This window comes from Hylobates moloch, unplaced genomic scaffold (assembly GCF_009828535.3).
Source record: "Hylobates moloch isolate HMO894 unplaced genomic scaffold, HMol_V3 SCAFFOLD_13, whole genome shotgun sequence".
Classification (NCBI taxonomy): Eukaryota; Metazoa; Chordata; class Mammalia; order Primates; family Hylobatidae; genus Hylobates; species Hylobates moloch.
In genome coordinates, this window is record NW_026652288.1 from 8,432,536 (window position 1) to 8,457,880 (window position 25,345).

Genomic DNA, 25,345 nt, shown 5'->3' on the forward strand with positions numbered 1-25,345 from the left:
AGACCACAGTGCAATCAAACTAGAACTCAGGATTAAGAAACTCACTCAAAACCGCTCAACTACATGGAAACTGAACAACCTGCTCCTGAATGACTATTGGGTACATAATGAAATGAAGGCAGAAATAAAGATGTTCTTTGAAACCAACGAGAACAAAGACACAACATACCAGAATCTCTGAGACACATTCAAAGCAGTGTGTAGAGGGAAATTTATAGCACTAAATTCCCACAAGAGAAAGCAGGAAAGATCCAAAATTGACACCCTAACATCACAATTAAAAGAACTAGAAAAGCAAGAGCAAACACATTCAAAAGCTAGCAGAAGGCTAGAAATAACTAAAATCAGAGCAGAACTGAAGGAAATAGAGACACAAAAAACCCTTCAAAAAATTAATGAATCCAGGAGCTGGTTTTTTTAAAAGATCAACAAAATTGATACACCGCTAGCAAGACTAATAAAGAAGAAAAGAGAGAAGAATCAAATAGACACAATAAAAAATGAAAAAGGGGATATCACCACCGATCCCACAGAAATACAATCTACCATCAGAGAATACTACAAACACCTCTATGCAAATAAACTAGAAAATCTAGAAGAAATGGATAAATTCCTCGACAAACACACCCTCCCAAGACTAAATCAGGAAGAAGTTGAATCTCTGAATAGACCAATAACAGGTTCTGAAATTGTGGCAATAATCAATAGCTTACCAACCAAAAAGAGTCCAGGACCTGATGGATTCACAGCCCAATTCTACCAGAGGTACAAGGAGGAACTGGTACCATTCCTTCTGAAACTATTCCAATCGATAGAAAAAGAGGGAATCCTCCCTAACACATTTTATGAAGCCAGCATCGTCCTGATACCAAAGCCTGGCAGAGACATAACCAAAAAAGAGAATTTCAGACCAATATCCTTGATGAACATTGATGCAAAAATCCTCAATAAAATACTGGCAAACCGAATCCAGCAGCACATCAAAAAGCTTATACACCATGATCAAGTGGGCTTCATCCCTGGGATGCAAGGCTGGTTCAACATACGCAAATCAATAAATGTAATCCAGCATATAAACAGAACCAAAGACAAAAACCACATGATTATCTCAATAGATGCAGAAAAGGCCTTTGACAAAATTCAACAACGCTTCATGCTAAAAACTCTCAATAAATTAGGTATTGATGGGACGTATCTCAAAATAATAAGAGCTATCTATGACAAACCCACAGCCAATATCATACTGAATGGGCAAAAACTGGAAGCATTCCCTTTGAAAACTGGCACAAGACAGGGATGCCCTCTCTCACCACTCCTATTCAACATAATGCTGGAAGTTCTGGCCAGAGCAATCAGGCAGGAGAAGGAAATAAAGGGTGTTCAATTAGGAAAAGAGGAAGTCAAATTGTCCCTGTTTGCAGATGACATGATTGTATATCTAGAAAACCCCATGGTCTCAGCCCAAAATCTCCTTAAGCTGATTAGCAACTTCAGCAAAGTCTCAGGATACAAAATCAATGTACAAAAATCACAAGCATTCTTGTACACCAATCACAGACAAACAGAGAGCCAAATCATGAGTGAACTCCCATTCACAATTGCTTCAAAGAGAATAAAATACCTAGGAATCCAACTTACAAGGGATGTGAAGGACCTCTTCAGGGAGAACTACAAACCACTGCTCAGTGAAATAAAAGAGGATACAAACAAATGGAAGAACATTCCATGCTCATGGGTTGGAAGAATCAATATCGTGAAAATGGCCATACTGCCCAAGGTAATTTATAGATTCAATGCCATCCCCATCAAGCTACCAATGACTTGCTTCACAGAATTGGAAAAAACTACTTTAAAGTTCATATGGAACCAAAAAAGAGCCCGCATCGCCAAGTCAATCCTAAGCCAAAAGAACAAAGCTGGAGGCATCACGCTACCTGACTTCAAACTATACTACAAGGCTACAGTAACCAAAACAGCATGGTACTGGTACCACAACAGAGACATAGATCAATGGAACAGAACAGAGCCCTCAGAAATGATGCCGCATATCTACAACTATCTGATCTTTGACAAACCTGACAAAAACAAGAAATGGGGAAAGGATTCCCTATTTAATAAATGGTGCTGGGAAAACTGGCTAGCCATATGTAGAAGGCTGAAACTGGATCCCTTCCTCACACCTTATACAAAAATTAATTCAAGATGGATTAAAGACTTACATGTTAGACCTAAAACCATTAAAATCCTACAAGAAAACCTAGGCAATACCATTCAGGACTTAGGCGTGGGCAAGGACTTCATGTCTAAAACACCAAAAGCAATGGCAACAAAAGCCAAAATTGACAAATGGGATCTAATTAAACTAAAGAGCTTCTGCACAGCAAAAGAAACTACCATCAGAGTGAACAGGCAACCTACAGAATGGGAGAAAATTTTTGCAACATACTCATCTGACAAAGGGCTAATATCCAGAATCTACAATGAACTCAAACAAATTTACAAGAAAAAAACAAACAACCCCATCAAAAAGTGGGCAAAGGACATGAACAGACACTTCTCAAAAGAAGACATTTATGCAGCCAAAAAACACATGAAAAAATGCTCATCATCACTGGCCATCAGAGAAATGCAAATCAAAACCACAGTGAGATACCATCTCACACCAGTTAGAATGGCCATCATTAAAAAGTCAGGAAACAACAGGTGCTGGAGAGGATGTGGAGAAATAGGGACACTTTTACACTGTTGCTGGGACTGTAAACTAGTTCAACCATTGTGGAAGTCAGTGTGGCGATTCCTCAGGGATCTAGAACTAGAAATACTATTTGACCCAGCCATCCCATTACTGGGTATATACCCAAAGGACTATAAATCATGCTGCTATAAAGACACATGCACACGTATGTTTATTGCGGCACTATTCACAATAGCAAAGACTTGGAACCAACCCAAGTGTCCAACAATGATAGACTGGATTAAGAAAATGTGGCACATATCCACCATGGAATACTATGCAGCCATAAAAAATGATGAGTTCATGTCCTTTGTAGGGACATGGATGAAACTGGGAAACATCATTCTCAGTAAACTATCGCAAGGACAAAAAACCAAACACCGCATGTTCTCACTCATAGGTGGGAACTTAACAATGAGAACTCATGGATACAGGAAGGGGAACATCACACTCCGGGGACTGTTGTGGGGTGAGGGGAGGGGGGAGGGACAGCATTAGGAGATATACCTAATGCTAAATGATGAGTTAATGGGTGCAGCAAAACAACATGGCACATGGATACATATGTAACAAACCTGCACATTGTGCACATGTACCCTAAAACCTAAAGTATAATAATAAAAAAAAATAATTAAAAAAATAAAAAAAAAAGAAAGAAATTTTCAACTAAAATATTTAATAATAGCTTTTCACTTGAACTACTAAATGCAAATACATTTTATCCTTTAACCACCTTGTTGGAATGGATAAAACAGGCTACTGAATCAAAGTTTTCATCTTACCCTGAAAAATCAGCAGAATATTGTCCATAGTCAAAGATATAGACTCGAGTAACTTGGCACACTGTGAGGTATCCCAGAGCAAACACAAAGCAGTAACTGCAAAGCAAAAATAAGCTACATTAATGAAAATAAAAGATTCATTTTGTTAAAGAGTACATTTTAAAGTAATTTATTAGCTAAATGATATGGTTCAGAAATTAAATATTACTAGATCTACTCTACAAACAGCCTTCTTTAATAAATTATGAAAACTCTTTTCTAGTATCCGCTTCAGTTTACTTGACTATCACCTTCAATTGTAAATTTTATTCATTTCCTTCTGAGAGACATACACACATCACTTTACATATTTGAAAGTCATGATCACTAGCATAAACATGTGGTTAGTATGTGTTCCATTTATTCCTCCTTTCTAGGACACAAAAGTTAGCACAAAAATATTTGGCTAAGGTATACATTAAACAAACTCTTAATAGCATTTTGAAAAAAACTTGTCCTCGATAGTCTAAAAGCTTACCTTCTTAGTATCAGTCGGGTGGCATTTACACACATTTCATAGCCATGAACACTTACTGATTTCTACAAACTTAAGATGCTTGGAATATAGTTACAATTAAAAACACAGCATGGGTAAAAGAACTTACATATCAACAGGAGAGAACAGAAACCCAGAAACAGACTCCAGAATATTTAACATTGAATAGGATGAAGGCTGCCATGCAAATTACCAGGGAATGGATGAGTTGTCATCTAATTGGTTCACAATCTGGGTGGGGAAAAGCAAGCTATGCCTCCATCTCACACCAAAACAATTCTATGTGGATTAATGAATTATATGTAAAATATACAAGTACAACAAATAGGAACTGTGACTAAATATTCAAATGTTCTGAAATTGGGAAAGGACTTTCTAAGCATATATGATATAGAAGAAATCAAGGGAGAAAAAAACACTTAACTAAAAAAAAAAAATTTGACCAAATAAAAATCTTTGTCATGTAGGCAGTTCAGGTGGTTTTATGAAAGTTCTTTCAAACTTTTGACAAATAGTTCATTATAATCTTTTAAATTATTCCTGAGCAAAGAACAGTGAAGGAAAGCTTCCTAATTCAAATGTTTAACAAAGTTAATATATTTGTGATTGCTGTATCTAACAAAAATAGCACATATGGATACCCATACACAAGGCGTTGAGAAATCAAATTTAAAATAATTTCTAAACATCATGTGGCAGACTGCACTTTCCAAAGATGCCCAAAACAGTGTCTCCTATTTCATACGCTCTTCTGCAGCCTGTCCTGCTCCCCGTCAAGAGGAGGAGTCTACCTCTCTGCCCACTTCTAATTGCCCACTTCTGTGGGCTGGCCTTCTAACTGCACAGACCAGTGGATAACAGAAGCAACATTTTGCTAGTTCCAGGTGTGAACCATAATTAACCTGGTACTTTTTGTCTTTTAGAAGTTGGTTGTTGGGAAGAAGTGTGACTATCTTGAGACCACTACATGTAGAGATTCTGGAGGATGAGAGACGATCCAGAGAAAGAGAGACAGAGAGAAAGAGCAAGAGAGAAAAGGTGGGATAAAGGAAGGGTTGGGGATTGGGTTGGGTCTAGGTCCTAATCAAGGAACTGATCACACACATCTAGGGGACAAAGAAGGAAGGAGAGAGGAGCAGAGTGGAGATGGAGAGTGAGGCACTAAGGAGCACCAAGTGGTTAGACATGGGTGAGGAAGCTGATTCCACATGAAAAAGAGATGATGCTATCCAGTTGAACCCCTCCTGAACTGCTTATCCACAGGCATAAGCAACCTAATACAGAGTATCAATTTGTTTTAAGCCACTATGTTTTGATGTAATGACATAATCAAAACAGAAACTGGTAACTGAAAATGGGGTGCTACTGTAACCAAACACCTTTACGGAATATGTCAGATAAGAAGCCGTTTCTAAGAATCCTAAGGGCATGCCTCTTAGACATTCTCTGATAGATAAAAAAAAAAGTTTTTAAGAACCTCAAGGGTGTTGTCACACAGCACCCCAACTCTCAAAGTAGAAAGGAGGCTGTCTAAAAGAGATGTGTGGGTGTAGTTTCTGTCTAATGTAGAGGATTACAATTAGATACACGGGAAGCCCACATAGTTTTCTAATGGGCTTGTAAAATATTAGACTGAAAAGGAGAGACAGTTCAAAATGAAAAGAGATGTTTAGGACCCCAAATTTTACCCATAGGAAGCAGTCTAGGAAAGCTATTCAAATGCAAAACCTGGCCATTTCTTATGAAAAAGGACGACTAGTTCAGGGTGTGGAGTCAAGAGCTCAGAGGATGAAGCCAAAAACCACACAGATGCACTCGAGGGACTTGGTCTGGGCCCTAAATCAAGGAACTGATCACACATATCTGTCTAGATTTCACAATCACCATGGACTAGGGACTGAGAAGTGCCTTACAGTCCAATCGTTTTCATTAACAGTAATGTCTCCTACAGTTGTCCTATTGCTGATAATCACTGGATCCTAGGTGTGTGAGGGGCAAAACACTTGTCGGTTAGTCCACTGGTCCTCAAATCCAAAAGAACTGTACTTGAGGACCCACTCCAACAAGCCTCATCTAGACCTGACTTAGATGACAAGATCAAGAACTTGAGCTTGATGCCCTAATGAGATGAGACTCTGGGGATCCTGGGAGGAAAGTGGGTAAACTTTCATGTAGGATTCATGTGAACTGTGGGGGCCAGAGGGCTGGCTGTTTTTCAAGACTGCTGCCATCAATAACATCCCTCCCTGTTGCACATGTCTAACTCTTTACATCAAGAGCTGAAAGAAAATTCTTGCTATGGTTTGGATGTTTGTCTCCTCTAAAACTTCATCTAGAAATCTAATCTCTAATGCTGGAGGTGGGGCCTAATGGCAGGTGTTTGGGTCATGGGGGCAGATCCCTCATGAATAGATGAATGCCTTCCCTGGGGGATGAGAAGGTGAGTGAGTTCTCACTTTACTTATTCCCTTGAGAGCTGGTTGTTAAAAAGAGCCTGGCACCTATCCGCTCTTTCCTCCTCTCTGGCCACGTGGTCTCTGCACACACTGGCTCCCCTTTACCTTCTGCCACACGTAGAAGCAGCCTGAGGCCCTCACCAGGGGCAGATGCTCAATGTTGAACTTTCTAACCACCAGAACTGCAAGCCAAATAAACCTTTTCTCTATAAATTACTCAGCCTCAGGTATTCCTTTATAGACACATTAAATTAAGACACTTTCCCGTCCCACCCCCTTGAATCTATGCTAGACTTAATAACTTATTTTTACCAATAGAATACAGTGCAAATCATAAACAGAAAAACAAAAATCACATGATATCTCAACAGATGCAGAAAAAGGATTTGACAAATATCTTGCATCCCTTTATGATTAAAACCCTCAGGAAAACTGGTATACAAGGGACATATCTTAATGTAATAAAAGCCACCTATGACAAACCCACAGCCAACATAATACTGAGTGGGGAAAAGTTGAAAGCATTCTCGCTCAGAATAGTAACAAGACAAGGATGCCCACTCTCTGCACTCCTCTTCAACATAGTACTGGAAGTCCTAGCCAAAGCAGTAAGAAAGACAGAAAGACAGACAGACATAGAGAAAGACAGAAAGAAAGACAAAGAAAGAAAGACAAGAAAGAAAGAGAGAGAGAGAGAGAAAGAAAAGAAAGAAAGAAAGAAAGAAAGAAAGAAAGAAAGAAAGAAAGAAAGAAAGAAAGAAAGAAAGAAAGACAGACAGACAGGCAGGCAGGCAGGCAGAAAGGGAATCCACATCAGTAAAAAGGAAGTCAAACTGTCCCTGTTTGCTGACAATATGATCGTTTACCTTGAAAACCCTAAGGACTCCTCCAGAAAGCTCCTAGAACTTATTGATAAAAGAATTCAGCAAAATTTTCTGGATACAAGATTAATGTACACAAATCCGTAGCTCTTCTATACACCAACAGCAACAAAGTGGAGAATCAAATTAGTAATTCAACCTCTTTTACAATAGCTGCAAAAAAATAAAATACTTAGGAATATACCTAACCAAGGAGTCAAAAGACCGCTACAAGGAAAACTACAAAACACTGCTGAAGGAAATCACAGACAACACAAACAAATGGAAACACATCCTACATTCATGGATGAGTACAATCAGTATTATGGAAATGACCATACTCCAAAAGCAATCTACAAATTCAATGCAATCCCCATCAAAATACCACCATCATTCTTCACAGAGTTAGAAAAAGCAGTTCTAAAATTCATATGGAACCAAAAAAAGAGCCTGCATAGCCAAAGCAAGACAAAGCAAAAAGGACAAATCTGGAAGCATCACACTACCTGATTTCAAACTATACTATAAGGCCATAGTCAAAAAAACAGCATGGTACTGGCATAAAAATAGGCACATAGACCAATGGAACAGAATAGAGAACCCATAAATAAACCCAAATACTTACAGCCAACTGATCTTCAACAAAGCAAACAAAAACGTAAAATGAGGAAAGGACACCCTTTTCAACAAATGGGTAATTGGCTAGCCACATGTAGGAGAATGAAACTGGATCCTCATCTCTCACCTTACACAAATATCAACTCAAGATGGATTAAGGACTTAAACCCAAGACCTGAAACTATAAAAATTCTAGAAGATAACATTGGAAAAACCCTTCTAGACTGGCTTAGACAAGGATTTCATGACCAAGAACCCAAAAGCAAAGCAATAAAAACAAAGGTATATAGTTGGGACCTAATTAAACTGAAGAGCTTTTGCACGGCAAAAGGAACAGTCAGCAGAGTAAACGGACAACCCACAGAGCGGGAGAAAATCTTCACAACCTATACATCTAACAAAGGACTAATATCCAGAATCTACAACGAACTCAAATCAGTAAGAAAAAAACAAACAATCCCATCAAAAAGTGGGCTAAGGACATGAATAGACAATTCTCAAAAGAAGATATACAAATGGCCAACAAACGTATGAAAAAATGCCCAACATCACTAATGATCAGGGAAATGCAAATCAAAAACACAATGTGATACCACCTCACTCCTGCAAGAATGGTCATAATAAAAAAAACAGTCAATATTGGTGTGGATGCAGTGATCAGGGAACACTCCTACACTGCTGGTGGGAATGTAAACTAGTACAGTTGCTATGGAAAGCAGTGTGGAGATTCCTTAAAGAACTAAAAGTAGAACTACCATTTGATCCAGCAATCCCACTACTGGGTATCTACCCAGAGGAAAAAAAAAGTCATTATTTGAAAAAGATACTTGCATACGCATGTTTATAGCAGCACAATTCACGATTGCAAAATCGTGGAACCAACCCAAATGCCCATCAATCAACAAGTGGATAAAGAAACTGTGGTATACATATACGATGGAATACTACTCAGCCATAAAAAGGAATGAATTAACAGCATTTGCAGTGACCTGGATGAGACTGGAAACTATTATTCTAAGTGAAGTAACTCAGGAATGAAAAACAAAACGTCATATGTTCTGATATGTGGGAGCTAAGCTATGAGGATGTAAAGGCATCAGAATGATACAATGAACTCTGGGGACTTGGGAGGAAGAGTGGGGGGGTGGGTGAGGATAAAAGACTATAAATATGGTACAGTGTATACTGCTTGGGTGATGGGTGCACGATGATACAGTGTATCATGACTGTAGCCAGTACAGCATAAACAGAAAACAAACAAAAAAACAAAAACAATCTCATTAACATAAGCAAAAATATCAACCAACATTCATATTGGAACTACATTCATTTGCCAATAATGTGAGCAACTACTTTACTAAATAGGACAGTAACCAAGCATTTATTTATAGTCATTTTCATCAAATTACAGTTGAATTGCAGCCATAAGTTAGCTGTGAGAGTTCAGAAAAAAAAAAAAAATCAATGAAAGTGTTTTGTGAGAATCAACGAGCTATACGGAATTGAAAATAAAGGATATTCTATTCTCATTATTATTTATAAATTGTGCACTAAAAGTCTGTTAAATTTGTAAAATTTACAATAAACTCATATATGCATATTTATGCATGTTTTTCCTAGAAAGCCAGTTAGTTGTTACTTACCAATATATCCCAACTAGCCACATGTAGTTACTGAGCTCTTGAAATGTGGCTAGCGCAAACTAAGATAAGCTGCAGTCGTAAAATACACCCCAGATTTTGAAGACTAAGTATAAAAACAAAAATTGTTTTCATTGATTACACTTGAAATGATATTATTTTGGTGATATTGGGAAAAATGAAACGTTATTACTAATATATATTACTTAATGTGCTTTTTTTTTCAGTTTTTAAACTATGACTACTGACTACCGGAAATTCTTTTTTTTTTTTTTGAGATGGAGTCTCACTCTGTTATCCCGACTGGAGTGCAGTGGCACAATCTCGGCTCACTGCAACCTCCACCTCCCAGGTTCAAGCGATTCTCCTGCCTCAGCCTCCCGAGTAGCTGAGACTACAGGTACCCGCCATCACACCCAGCTAATTTTTGTAATTTTAGTAGAGATAAGGTTTCACCATATTGGCCAGGCTGGTCTTGAACTCCTGACCTCAAGTGATCCACCTGCCTCAGCCTTCCAAAGTGCTGGAATTATAAGCATGAGCCACTGTGCCCAGCCAGAAAGTTTTAAATTATATCTGTGGCTTGCATTGTATTTCTATCACACAGTGCTAGATAGTTTTCCTGAAAAAAGGAAAACAGACACAGCTGGTGGGGCTTTTCACATTTTTCCCATTCTCTCTACCTAGAATATGGATCTGATGGCCGCTATAGCAGCCATCTTGCACCCATGAGGTAATCAGCTAAGAGGCAGAACAAGGGAGGAAACCTGGTTCTTTAATGACATTGTTGAGCTGCTATATTGGCTCTGGACAATCTAACTTGAGAAAGAATTCTAGGTGGTGGGGTTTTTTTTGTCTTGTTTTGTTTTGTTTACTGTCTGTACTCCTCCAAAAGCACATCAAACTTGTGTTGCTATCTTGTCTTTTAAATTAGACTTCAGGGAAAGGTGTTAGGGAAAGCCTTTGATTTTTCACTTTCACACATTAGCAGAGAAAGCAGACATACAAGCCACTATGTGCACAAATTATTTTAAGTGCCACAGTCCATTTATGAATTTCACTGAATGTCTTCAAATAGAAGAATATACATGCAAATAAAATCCAGACAGACCTGGACTGGATTTAAATAACAATCCCAATCATTTTTTATTATTCCTACCTGTGTGACCTTAGAAAGTGACTATCCTTCTGCATCCTGGTTCTCTCACTTTTAAAAGGTGGAAGTACTATTCCAGGGATCCTGGCTATGGTAACCCCATCACTGTCATCTCACCCTCCTTGCAACTGGCTGGTTTATGGGAGGCAGAAAACTTAGGTCTGGTTGATGAAGCATGACACAGAGCTTTTGGAAAGCCCTTTCTTACTCTTAGTGTGACACTTGTTGTTGGCACGTCTATATGTGCAGGGTCCATCTTTAGCTTACAAGGAGCTAGCCTGAAGACAAAGTCAATATGCTGAGATGGCAAAATAAAAAACAGAACTTGGTGTTTTGATGCCCTCATCAACACTGAGCTGCTGAATTAATGAAAACGAGGTGCCTTGTCTTGTGACTTCCAGCTTCGAGAGGTAACCTTTCTCTGCTGTTTACACCATTCAGATACTACTATAAATTGGGATTTCTGCTCTTCACAGCCAAAAGAATTCAGATATGATAATTACTAATATCAAAATAAAATCAACAGCTTCTGAAGAGTTCTAGAAGAGAACATTTTCTTATTCATTGAATAAGAATTGTTGAATTGCTGCCTCATTTCAAAAGGTGAAACCACATCTAAAATATCTGTTCACTTACGTGTTAGATATAGAGTGGAAATTGCTCAGGGAAATTGCTAATTCCCATGTAGCAGCAACTATGGGAATTAATGAACTAGAACTGCTGAAGAGAACTAAAAATGAATTCTTCTCAAAAAAGGAAAACAGGTGATGTCACCAAAAGGTTCAAAATCCTGATGGGAATGAAAACAAAAACTAACAAACGAGTGTGTGTTTTAACATGATGAAATCAAATTAAACTGTTTACTCCAAGGTTCTCAGGCTTAGACGGCTTTGGCTGTAGCCCAACTGCACAAAAGGCTTGCACATTTGAATACTAACTTTTATCTCTATCCTGCCTTCCTCTCTGTTTATATTTTCCAAGACTGTTTACTATGTACCTTTTGTTTTATAGTATTTTATGCACTTTTTGAAAAGTTAGAGGAATTACATTACTTGATGTCAAGACTAAGTATGAAGCTTCGGTAACCAAGACAGTATGACACTGGCCTAAGGCTAGACACATAGATCAATGAACAGAATAAAGAGTACAGAAATAAAGCCATACATAGACGGTGAATTGCAATTCAAAAGGAAAAAGTATTTGCAACAAATAGCGCTGGGACAAATGAATATACATATAGAAAAAATGAATTTCAACCCTTGTCTCTTAATATACACAAAAATTAACTCAATATGGATCATTGATCTAGGCATAAAAACTAGAACTGTAAAACTTCTAGGAGAAACTATTCATAAACCAAGGGCAGGCACAGGTTTCATAGTAAAAGATAAAAAGCTCCAAACTAAAAAATTGAATTCACTTCATCAAAATTTAAAAGTTCTGCTCTTCAAAAGTCATCACTAAGGAAGTGAAAAGGCAAACATAGGTTGAAAAAAAATTTTCATAATTTATCTATCTGACAAAGGACTTATATCCAAAACACAGAAATAATGAATTATAAAAAATTAAACCCAACAGTCAACAGATATGAACAAAATGTCCCAAAAGAAGATATACAATTAGTCAAGCAGTACAGGAAAAAATGTTTGACATCATTAATCATCAGAGAAATCTAAATTAAAATCGCAATGAAATATCACCATATCCATCAGAATGAACACCATGGAAAAGGCTGAGAACACCAACTGCTGGCGGGAACAGAAAGGAACTGGCGCTCGCATACACTGCCAGTGGGAGTGTAGAATGCTACAATCACTTTGGGAAGTTTGGCAATTTCTTACTGGATTAAAATATTTTTATCCAATGCCCCAGCAATTCCTCTCCTAGGTATTTACACAAGAGAAATGAAAATATGTATCAACAAAAAGACTTGAAGAATGTTTCAGAAGTTTTACTCCTAATAGCCCATTTTTGAATGTTTAAACAACTCAAATGTCCATTAATAGGTGTAAGCTTACAGAAATTGAGATATATTCATACAATGGAATAAAAAGGAACAAAGTGTGAAACACAACAATACGGATGAGTTTTTTAGACATTAAGCTGAGTAAAAAATGCCAGACACAAAAAGATTACATAACATATGATTCCGTTACTATGAAATTCTAGAGCAGGCTAAATTGATGTATGGTGAAAGAAAGCAGATCATTGGTTGCAGGAGACAGGATGGACTGATTGCAAAGGATCACAAAGGAACTTTTTGGGACAAGTGAAATGTGCTATATCTAGATATAGGGTGGAAGTCACACTGGTCTATACGTTTGTCCAAGCTCATGGAACAGGCAGCTTTATTTTATTTTAGATAAGTTGTACTTAAATAAAACTGATTAAAATATTATTTGCAAACAAACAATTTTTGCACAAGCCCTTTGCAGATTCCTTCTCATCCTGGGGTCCCAGGCTTCAGTTTGCATCTTTTCTCCATTTACATTCATTTTCAAGAGGAAATGGGCACAGTGTGCAGTGGCCCTAAACAATTAAAATAGTAACATCAAAGATCACTGATCTCAGATTACCGTAACAGAGATAATAAAGTCTGAAGTGTTGTCAGAATTATCAAATGTAACACAGAGACACTAAGTGAACACATGTTGCTGGAAACCAGCACTGATGGATTTGCTGGGTGCAGGGATGCCACAAACTTTCTGTTTGTTTAATAAAAAGAAAAAAGGCAGTATCTATGGTGCAATAAATAAATGGAGTGCAATAAAATAAAATGGAGTGCAACAGAACAGGTGTGCCCATATTTGTTTAACCTGAATTATAGTTCCTACCAGAAAGGCAGAAGGAATACTGAATTAAAGAGCTGTTACTGCTCCAGGCCTAAAAGGCTTGCAAGCCTCACTCAAATAGGCTTTTTATTAAACAGCTTTACTGAGGTATAATTCACACACCATGAAATTTACTTATTGTAAGTGTATAATTCAACAATTTTTAGTAAATGTGTAGAGTTGTGTGACCACCACTGCAAGACCACTGCCCCAAGAGTTCCCTTGTGGTTACTTGCAGTAATCCCTAATTGCACCCTCAACCCTAGGCAACCACCGATCATCTTCTGTCTCCAGATCTGTCTTTTCTGGGAGTCTCATGTAAATAAAATAATACAATATGTAGTCTTTTGTATCTGGCTTCTTTCACTTAGTGTGCTCTTGAGGTTCATCCATGTTGCAGCATATATCAGCAGTTTGTTCCTTTGTAAACTGCTGAATAGTATTCCATTGCATGGACATGCCACATTTTGTTTATCCTTTCACCAGCCGGTGAATATTTGGGCTGTTTGAAGCTTTTAGCTATTATGAATAATGCTACTGTATATGGACACATGTTTTCACCCTGGGTAGAAACCTAACAACAGAATTTTCAGGGCATATGGTAAGTTAATGTTTAACTTTCAACCAAATTTTCCGAAGTGACTACAATTGTTATGATCCTGTAAGCAATGTATGAAGATTCTAGTTTCTTCATATCCTCACTAATGCTGGGTATTGTCAGTCTTTTAAATTACATCCATTCTAGTGGATATATAGTGGTTATTATATATCATAGTTTTAATTTTATTGTAGTTTTAATTTGCAATTCGCTAATGGCTAGTGATCTTGAGCATCTTTTAATTTGCATATTGGCCATGAAATGTCTAACCAGCAATTCTGTCCATCTTAAATTGGGTTGTCTTCTTAGTATTGATTGCACGAGTTCTGTACATCTGGATCCAAGTCCTGTATCAGACACATGTCTTGCAAGTATTTTTCTCCTGTGGCTTATCTCTTCATTTCCTTAAAGGTGTCTTTTGAATAGTAAAAGTTTTAAATTCTGAAATACGAGTATTCAATTTTTTTATTTTATTATGATTTATTTTTAAATTTTTGAGACAGGTTCTCGCTGCTTCCCAGGCTGGAGCACAGTGGTACAATCATAACTCAATGTACCTTGGACTCCTGGGTTCAAGTGATCTTCCTGCCTTAGCCTCCCAAGCAGCTAGGACTACAGGTGTGTGCCACCACATTGGGGTACTTTTCTACTTATAAACAACTTTTTTTAAAAGATGATGTCTCACTATGTCCCCCAGGCTGGTCTCAAACTCCTGGCCTCAAGCAATCCTCTTCCCTCGGCCTCCCAAAGTGCTGGGGTTACAGGCGTGCGCTACCACACCCAGACAATTTTTTTCTTTATGGGCAATTCCTTGGTTGTCATATCTAAGAAGTCTTTGCCCAATCGAAAGTCACAGATAATTTCTCCTATGTTGTCTTCTGAAGTTTTATAGGTTTAGCTGCTACATTGAGGACTAACATGCATTTTGAGTTGATTTTTATGTATGATGTGAGGTAAGGGTCAGGTTCATTTCTGTGCATATAGAAACCTGATTGTCTCAGCACTGTGTATTGAAAAAACTATCCTTTCCCAACTGCCTTGGCACTTTTGTCAAAAATCAACTGGCCATAAAGGTTTATTTCTGAACTCTCAATTTTGTTGCAATGATTTATATGTCTACCCTTATGCCAATAGCACAGTGTCTTGATCACAGTAGCATGAGTTTTGAAACTCAGGAGTGTAAATCTTCAAACTCTGTTATTCTTTTTCAAAATTATCTTGGTTAGTTAAGGTCCTTAGTATTTCCATATAACTTTTAGGAAAAGCTTATCAATTCCTACCAAAAAAAAAAACTGCCAGTGTTTCTGTTAGGACTTGCATTAAATCTATAGATGAATTTGTGAAGAAATGCCATCTTAACAATGTAAAGTCTTCCAACTCATAAATATAAAATACTTCTCCATTTAATCTTCTTTCTCTCAGGAATGTTTTATAGTTTTCAAGTGCAACTGCAATTCTTTTATTAGATTTATTCCTGAGTATTTTATTCTTTTTGATGCTGCTGTGAATGGAATTGTTTTTATACCTGCATTTCTGGATTCTCGATTTGTGATATACAGAAATATAACTGATTTTGTACACTGGTCTTACAAACTGCAACCTTGCCAGCCTCGTTTATCAGTCCTGAGTCTTTTTCTGTGGCTATTCCAACACTCACCTGGTTTCTGTTTGCATGGCTTACATCTTTTCCACTCTTTTACCTTCAGCCTATTCATGTCTTTAATGTGTTTTACTTGTAGACAACATATAGTTAGATTTTTTTTTAATCCAGTCTGACAACTTCTGACTTTTGATTGGCATTTATTGTAAGTATTTATATGGTTAGATTTAACCTGCCATTTTGCTATTTGTTTTAGCTATGTCTCAGGCCTTTTTTGTTCCTCCTTTAGTGCCTTCTTTTGTATTAAATGAATATTCGGTAGTGAACTATTTTAATTCCTCTGTTGATTCTTTCAAAGTATACTTTTTATTTATTTAGTAATTGCTCTAGGAATTACCATGTGTCTCATTTCATACAATCTATTTCAGATTAATACTGACTTAATTCTGATAAAATTTGGCCAGCTTGCTCCAGTTCAGCTTCATTTTCTCTGTCATCCTTTGAGCTACTACTATCATATATATGGCATCTACATATTTTATAATATCAATAATACAGTATTATAATTATTGCTTTAAACACTCTTAGGTCCTTTAAAAATTAAGAAAAGAGACATGTATATAGACTTCCATATTTACCCACCTATTTACCATTTCTGGAGCTTCTCATTCCTTCCTACGGACTTCCTTTCGACCTTAAGGACTTCCTTTGGAATTTCTTATAAAGCAAGTCTTTGTTTATCTGGGAATGTCTTTACTAAACCTTCATTCTTGAAGGATAATTTTGCTGGATCTAGAACTTGTAGTTGAAAATTTTTCCTTCAGCATTTTGAATATGTCATTCTATTTCCTTCTGGCCTCCACTGTTCTGATAAGAATTTTATCATTGCTCTCTCCATAATGAGTTGTTTTTCTCTCACTGCTTTCAAGGTGTTCTCCCGTCTTTGTCTTTCAGCAGTATGACTTAGTGAAGGTCTGTTTGTGTTTATCCTACGTGAGGTCTGTTGAGCTTCTTGGATCCACAGATTAATGTTTTACATCAAATTTGGGATATCAATGGCCATCATTTCCTCAAATGCTTTTTCTGTCCCTTTCTCTCTCCCCTCTCTTTTGGAACTCGTGTTAAACATTGTTGATGCATGGGATATTATCCCATAGGTCTCTGAAGCTCTGTTTATTTGTCTTCAGTATTTTTTATACCTTTTTTCTTCAGATTGGCTAATACCTTTGATATACCCTTAAGTTCACTGATGCTTTGGCCATTGCAAAACACTATGTAGCACTTATTATGAATTTTTCATTTTGGTTACTTTTCGGCTCTAGGACTTTCATTTGTTTCTTTTTCAAAGTTTCCATTTCTTTATTTATATTCCCTATTTGTTAAATCATGATCCTCCTTATCTTAATTCTTTAAATGTATTTATAATAGTTGTTTTGTCCGGTAAACCTATCATCTGGGTCCGTTTAGAGGCAGTTTCAATTGACTGCTTTTTTCCTTGTTTCTCATAATTTTTTAAACTGGACATGTTAAATACACGACAGTAACTCTGGATTGTAATCATTTTTTTCTTGAGCACTTCTGTGCTGTTTTTGTTTCTTAGCCTGAAGTTAATCTGCTGAATCTTTCTCACTCATGGTGAGAGCTGACGCAGCAGCTGATGTCTCTACTCAGTTTTTTAAAGCCTCAGTGTTGTTGTTTAACCTCACTCTAGAGGTTGTCCCCGTGTCTGCATATCTGAGTGGTCAGTCAATGATTAGTCGGAGCTTATGCTCAAACACACGAAGCCAGTAAGAGAGCTGTTCAAAGTTCCATCCTTTTTCCAGTCAGCCCCAGCTCTTACTTTCCCCCAGGTCCTCTCAGGCCTCCTCTGTGTGAGATGCAGCCTCCATCAGCCAGGGATGTGTGGAGATCTTATCAAGTCCCTTGATGGCTCTCTCACTTCCAAGATCTCCCTGTTAAATGATGGACCACATCCTTAGGCTAGGAGAGCTGGAGGCACTCTCTGTTAGCTACTGCATGGGGTTCTCTGCCTTTCACTCCAAATCAAGTCAGCTGGTTTTCATGGCCAGCCTTGCCCTTGAAACCGCCTTTGCAAAAATTATAGTGGTAAGGGAGATCTGACATAACTGACTCAAGCTTGCTTCTATCGGGCTAAACAGCTTTTGCTCACTCTTGTGCAGGGGTTATAATAGTCCTTTCTTGAAATGATCCTGCCCTTGTTCAAAAGTTGAAACCATATTTGTAAAGACTAACAAAAGGTCACAAGGTTAGACTTATGATAGGGACTACATCTTTGCTAAAGAATAGGCACTCCTAAACCATGACCTGCCATTGCTTAGCTTGCTTTTCTCTAAATTGCTTACTGTTTCAGAGTCACGTAACCAGCGGTTGCAAGATTTCTAACTTTCTCAACTACCCCTACAGAAAACATCACTATTGTGAAACCCAAAGAACTGGTCTTTGAGATATTTTTCAGAGTAGCACTTTGGCAGATCAGGGGACACCACCTGAGACCTCCTCCCAGGAACTGACTCAGCTATGCAAAAACAGTTTTAGACACCCCTATGATTTCATCCCTAGTCAAACATTATAGTTCTCCAGGCCCCTGCCAACCGAAGCACCCTTAATTTGAATTCTCAGAGAGGCAGATTTGTGAAATACCTCCTCTGTCCCTCTGCTTGGCTGGCCCTGCAATTATTAAACTCCTTCTTTGCTACAATACCTGCTGTTCTCAGTGCACTGGTTTTTCTGGGCAGTAGTCATGAAGAACCCATTGGGCTGACACCCTGGTAGCATTACTTTGCCAAGGGATGGGAAACAGGATAACTCCAGGCAAGAACACCATCAATTCCCACTGTTTTTTATCTAAAAGTCAGCAGTTTTTATGAATTAATGTTTCTCAAATTGTTGCTTGCTTTTGGTCAATTTCCAGAGCCCAAAAGTGTTTCTGACAAGTTCATCCAGTTTTACAGCCGTTTCAGGGGGAAGAACATTCATTGACCCCTTCACTATTCAATAGCTGGCAGGTGCATCAATTAAAATGGGTTTTTTTGTAGATCAGCAAGGAAACATTATTTCTGTGGGAGGTAAACTAGGGTTCCGACATAGATCCAGAAAACCAGAAACATCTATGCTTAGTAAAGTGCTGATAGTAAGAACAGACAACCAACCCTCACTAGGAAGAGTAAACTGAGTTCTTTAAATGAGAAATCATCTCTATATATGCTACTTGAATAGAAGAATTTTTTTAAACCACCTGCTTTATCAGCACAAGACAGCCATGCCATCTTCACACAAGACTCAGAGGTCCCTCCTTTTCTTCCCACTCACTTTAGAACACTTGGGGTCCTCTGTAGGGCAAATTCACCATTTCTCTAGGATCCCATTTCACTGATTAATAGCCTCACTAGGCTTTTCCTTGAATACAGAGACACTAGATTCTGGTGTCTGGTGATCAGATCACTCACTCCCTTCCTTCCTAGAGACCTGCACATAATCTTATGATCCTCAATAAAAACTCTGCTGTTCTACGAAGTGTGGGCTTGCTTGGTGATCTGCCTTGTCTCTCCTGACCAGGTGTTCTCTTAGTTGGAAAAAAGGGATCTCAATGAGTTACAGATAAAATAAAAATCGTGAGGGATTTTGTTTGTTCTTTTACAAAGCCCTATTCATAACAAAGAGGAAAGGAGCTTCGATGTATTCACTATGCCAGACACAAATAATGACACTGATACATGAAGTCACTCCATTCTTTCCTGTTCTCACTTTGTTTACAGATGACAAAAATGAACTAAACCCCCACCCAGCTATTGTTCAGCTGCTTTTTAAAAAAAAATCTAACTTTTGTTCCCACACCTGACTCAGTAAGATAATGAAGTCACTTAATTGTTCTTCACTAAGAAAATTTCAAAGTTAGCTAAAATATACAAATAAATTGGTTTTTGGCTGTTGGTATTAAGCAAGATTATTTTATCTTTCAAAATACAAGCGATAATATTGTAGTTTACATGAAGATTTAAGACCTTCAACGTATCACCTGATTAACAGTCCCCACTTCAAGCTCTCCTAGTATCTCAATAAGTACACATAAAAAAATTTAAAGCTTTTTAATAACATTAATAACATCAAAAACTACCAATGTAATGGCAGAATTGTGGAGCAACTGAGAAAGACAATCATCCACAAAAACACATCCAGATTTCAGCCTATTCTAGTCACTAATAAAACCAGGACTTTGAAAAAAAATGTTTGTAAAAGACTTCATATCACCCCTCTCACACTGCAATGCCAAGACCTAGGTTTTTACCCCAAGATTAGAACCTATCACTGACTGTTCCTCAGGGGCCATACTTCAATAAAGGGTGCTACTGTCCAGATCTCCCCACCTGCCTGCACACAAGATCACTCATCATTCTTCTATTCGACTTTGGGAGAAAAAACCTTTAGGTGGAAAGTAGGAAAAGAAAAAAAGTAATTCAAATAATTCTGAAAACCACTTAAAAGCAAGGGCAACAAGACTATGTGGGTTACAGTTCTTTACAACCCATATTTTGGTTCATAACACAGCTGAACCAGTAAGTGGGACACCACCATGGCTGAGCAACAGACGAACTGTCATAGCCTCTTAGAAATGAGGCCCTAGAAGAAAAGGTACACTCTCCAGTCTGCTCTTTGATTGCAGACAGGAGAAAATGGTGAGCAGAGTCTGTTATCAGTTCTGTTAGAATATACATGTTAATCATCTAAAATTGTCTGGCAGGGTTCTGAGGACGCAATATTGAATGAGACTCACAGTCCCCATCCTGAGTTTGAAGTTCAGTACAGGAGGCAAAGGCAAATGTGTACTGGCTCATTCACACGTGGCCACTCCACTGAATATGAGGCATGTGTGTTTTCACGTTTTAACATCTCTGAAATCAAGAATCCTCTTCATAATTGATGGCATGTAAACCTTTTTAGTGGTACATAAAATAACGGTACATCTTACCATCAATGACATCTCATATTTAATGAAATACAGTATTTCATTTAATCTTCACTATAATCTTATGAAGTCAGTGTTATTACTCCAATTTACAAAAGAGGAAATTGAGCATAGAGGGGGTAAGTAACTTGGATAATGTGACAAAGCTACTGGGCAGGAGAACAAGGATGAGAAGGCAGTGTGGCTCTGAAGTCTGGATCTTAGCAACAGGTTTCTTTTTGTTTGTTTGTTTGTTTGTTTTGTTTTTGTTTTGTCTGATTTGAGACAGGGTCTCACTCTGTCGCCCAGGCTGGAGTACAGTGGTGTGATCATGGCTCACTGACGCCTTGACCTCCTGGACTCAAGTGATTCCCCTACTTCAGCCTTCTGCATAGCTGGGACTACAGGCACACAGCACCACACACTGACCACTTGCAGTGTCAAACCACCTGAATACAAGTATAAGTAATACAGTGCAATATGTGAAGTATACAAGATGTACAAGGTAAAGTACAACTCTAGGTAGAAAACTCAACATAGAGTACAAGGCTGACTTATTTTATTAAGAAAAGGGGGAAAAGGCCTCGCCGCAGAGGTCACAGGTCAACAGGGCTCTGAAAGACCAGCCAGAATTCATGTTGGGGGCAGGGGGTTCCCTGCAAATACAAAGGAACCAAGTGTCAAACAGTACAGCATGTGTGCACTACTACAAACGGTTCATTATGGCTGGGCCTGGCTCAGTCGAGGAGCGAGTGCTGTGAACTAAGAGTGGAAAGGAAGGCAGGGGCAGTCACAATGGGCACTGAGAAGCTGCCAAGCTAACAGAGTCTGAAGCAGAAAAGAGGCATGGTCAGACAGATACTATAACAATCATCTGGGCAGCAAAGCATAGCACAGACCAGAGGCCAGAGGGACTGGCTGGCGGAGTAATGTAAGATGCAGGTACCAGATGGTAAACAGCAGAAATGGGTAGAGCTGAAGACCAACAGTGGATTTGACATGGGTTGGGGGGGTAACAAGAGCTAAGAGTCACCACCACCCATTTAGTGCTTACTACGTGCTCCAGGCTTCTCTAAACGCTTTACAAATGTCAAGTCCTCAAAACAACTCAACAGGAAACCAAAGCACAGACAGTTCTTAGTGATGACTAGATGTGGAGGTGAGAAGGAAGAAGGGATGATTTATTCCAGTTACCTGGGCACCTTAGAGAGAGAAAGATGCCACAGAAAGCATAAGCGAGGAAGAGATCTGAGGCCAAGATGAGTGTGGTGTTAGGTATGCTGGGGTGGGCACAGAAATGAGCAGGGTGAGACATGGGGCGGGAACATTCTCTGCCCTGGGACACCTGTGGACCATCAACCCCCATCTCCTTCCAATGGTCATTTCTCTGCCTTCTTTTTCTTCCTTTCTGTTACTTCTTAAACACTTTACCCTATATATTTAAGGATTATCTACCAAGAATTATCTTCATTTTAAAACTTTTCATTATAAATTCATATTGTCTGCTAAGTGTGGGGACAGAGATAAAGTGAATGGATTTAATAAGGTAACTAAGATTTAGAATAATCTTTGAAAAGAATGGAATGGAAGTCGAAACCCATCAATTAAAATAATTTTCAAGAGAACTGAAGACTTAAGTGAGGTAAGAAATCATAACTGCAGTAACTCCATCGAGTTGCATTTCTCTCAAACACCGGGCAGCCCAAGTACAATAGAGAGCTGTGTCCAACCGAGGCTGGGAAAGTACCCAGTGGTGCGTGGAGTGCCGATGAGGCAAGGGAGATAAGGGCGCAGGCAGGAGGGGTAGAGCTGGTGTTCCAGGAAGGGCAGGGCAGGAAGGCACAGCCAGGAGAACTGGGGAAGGGGAAAGAGGAGGAGCATCACCTCTAGCACACTTCCTAGGCCCTCAACTCTCAAGTCTCTCTGTCACCTATCAGTGTCAGGCAGACATCCAAATGTGGGTGGTCCTGTGGGAGTGAGACTGTGTGATCAGGCTGTTCTCATGCTGCTACAAAGAAATATCTCTGAGTAATTTACAAAGAAAAGAGGGTTAATTGGCTCACAGTTCTGCAGCCTGTACAGAAAGCATGGTACTGACATACGCTTGGCTTCTGGGGAGGTCTCAGGAAGTTTATAATCATGGCAGAAGGCGAAGGGGGAGCAGGCACATCACATGGCCAGAGCAGGAGTAAGAAAGTGGGGGGAGGTGCCACACACCTTTACATGACCAGATCTCACAAGAATTCACTCACTGTTGTGAGAACAGTACCAAAGGGATGATGCTAAACCATTCATGAGAACCCGCCCCCTGATCCAATCACCTCCCACCAGGCCCCACCTCCAACACTGGGGATTACATTTCAACATGAGATTTGGGAGGGGGCACAGATCCAAACCATATCAGTAAGCAAGCCTGACTCCAGAAGAGGGGTCTCAGCCAGTTCCAGGAGTTACAGATTTCAGATAGAGCAGCACTAAACAAGAGAGTGAACAGTGAGGGTGCAGAGACATGACTGACGCTAACGAGGGGCTAAGGTGACCTCTGGCACAGAGGCTGGTAGGACGTCTGCCATCCAGATGACTGGGGAAGACTGCAGAGCCAGCTACCCAAGAGGCATGAATGAATTCTAGAGCAGCTCTTCTTAAATTTTTTGGTCTCAGGACCCTTTTTACCCTTACAAATTATTGAGGAAACCAAAGAAACATAACCTATATAAATAATATATAAATAATAGCCATTGATATACACCATATTAGGAACTAAAACAGAATTTTTAAAAATCTGTTAATTCAAGATTATAATAAAATTTTTATGAAAAATATATTTCCAAAACAAAAAAAGTTAGTGAGAAGAGTGGTACTGTCCTGTATTTTTACAACTCTATTGAATGTCTGACTTAACAGTAGACCAACAGATCCTCAAATGTTTCTACTGCAAATCGCACATCATATAGACTCTGGAAAGACCCCGTATGCTCTTGAGAGAATGAAAGTGAAAAAGGCAAATAATGTCTAAGTGTTATTACTATGAAAATAGTTTTGACTTTACCACCTCCCTCCTAAAAAGATCTCAGGGACTCAGAGATCTCCGGATCAGACTTTGCAAATGACTGATCCAGAGGATGGTAAATGACAGCAATTTAGAGAGACACAAAGAACAGAACAGCCAGATAAGCCAAGTAAATGGAAAAGGTAGTGGGGAGGTGGGAAATTTTCTACTTGATATGTCAGCAGACACAAAAATAGATCTCTAAATTGGCTGGTACCTTTTTTGTATGCCAGGTGGGGATAAAAGAGTATATTAACATATCAGAATCACTGTTCCAGTCCCCCAAAATCTGGTATAACCCTTTACTTCAAAGAGGTAAAAATTACTGCTATAGAAAGTACTATTACTAATTAAAGTATGTTCTGTTAGATGCATTGGGGGTAAGAAATACCACTGATTTACCCATGGCTCTTACATTTTATTTATTTGTTCACTCATTCATTCATTTGAGAAAGGGTCTCACTTTGTCATCCAGGCTGAAGTACAGTGGCACGATCTCAGCTCACTGCAGCCTTGACCTCCTAGGCTCAAGCAATTCTCCCGCCTCAGCCCCCCAAGTAGCTGAGACTACAGGCATACGCCACTATGCCCAGCTAATCTTCTGTATTTTTTGTAAAGGCCGGGTTTTGCCATGTGGCCCAGGCTGGTCTTGAACTCTTGAGATCAAGCGATCTGCCTGCATTGGCCTCTCAAAAGTGTTAGGATTACAGGTGTGAGCCACTGCACCTGGCTGGCCCTAACATTTTATAGGAGGCATCAAATATATGCACGCATGTATCATTATAACAGAATGATTTACATTCCTTTGGGTATATATCCAGTAATGGGACTGCTGGGTCAAATGGTATTTGAGAGGAGGTTCCAGCTGGGCTTCCTGGGTCGAGTAGGGGCTCAGAAAGCTGTGAAACTCACTCATTTCCTGCATCAGGACTTGGTCCTGGATGAATAATATTGAAGATATATGCTTAAAATATTCCTAACGTCAGAATTTGTGCATGTGTTTTCTTCCCCAAGAAAGCTATAAACAGTGAAAATTTTGTTGTAAGCTTCCCTGTGTCCTCTCTCCCTTCCCCTCCCCTGAAACTAAGAGGAATGTTAAAAGCCCGCTTTTCTGTGACCAGCAGACCTTATCTATGTCCCAATTCCAATTCCTTGTAAACACAATTTGTAAAATCCTGTGAGATCCTGTCTCCTTTGCCATGCCGCTGCAAGGTTATAAAGTAGATAAAACTTAAGTTACAATTCCAGTTTTCCTCAAGATCTGAGACATGTTAATTGTCTTTGTTTCTCACTCTTGTAACATCTTCCTGCTGCATGTATTTCCCGCCTTAAATAGTTTAAAAGGTGATCAAAAAATCTAACACTGTTCTCATTGTTCAATTCCCACCTATGAGTGAGAACATGCGGTGTTTGGTTTTTTGTCCTTGCGATAGTTTGCTGAGAATGATGGTTTCCAGCTTCATCCATGTCCCTACAAAGGACATGAACTCATCATTTTTTATGGCTGCATAGTATTCCATGGT

General features: G+C 38.8%; 1 protein-coding gene across 2 annotated transcripts in view; it reads right to left on the minus strand.

Moving 5' to 3' along the window:
* The window catches only part of MBOAT2 (membrane bound O-acyltransferase domain containing 2), a 153,322-nt gene that overhangs the window by 54,917 nt on the left and 73,060 nt on the right, over window positions 1-25,345 (minus strand). For both annotated transcript variants that reach the window (XM_032172165.2, XM_058426795.1), the window contains one exon: window positions 3,517-3,612. In XM_032172165.2, the coding sequence (XP_032028056.1) occupies window positions 3,517-3,612 (96 nt within the window). The remainder of the gene's footprint in view (window positions 1-3,516; window positions 3,613-25,345) is intronic.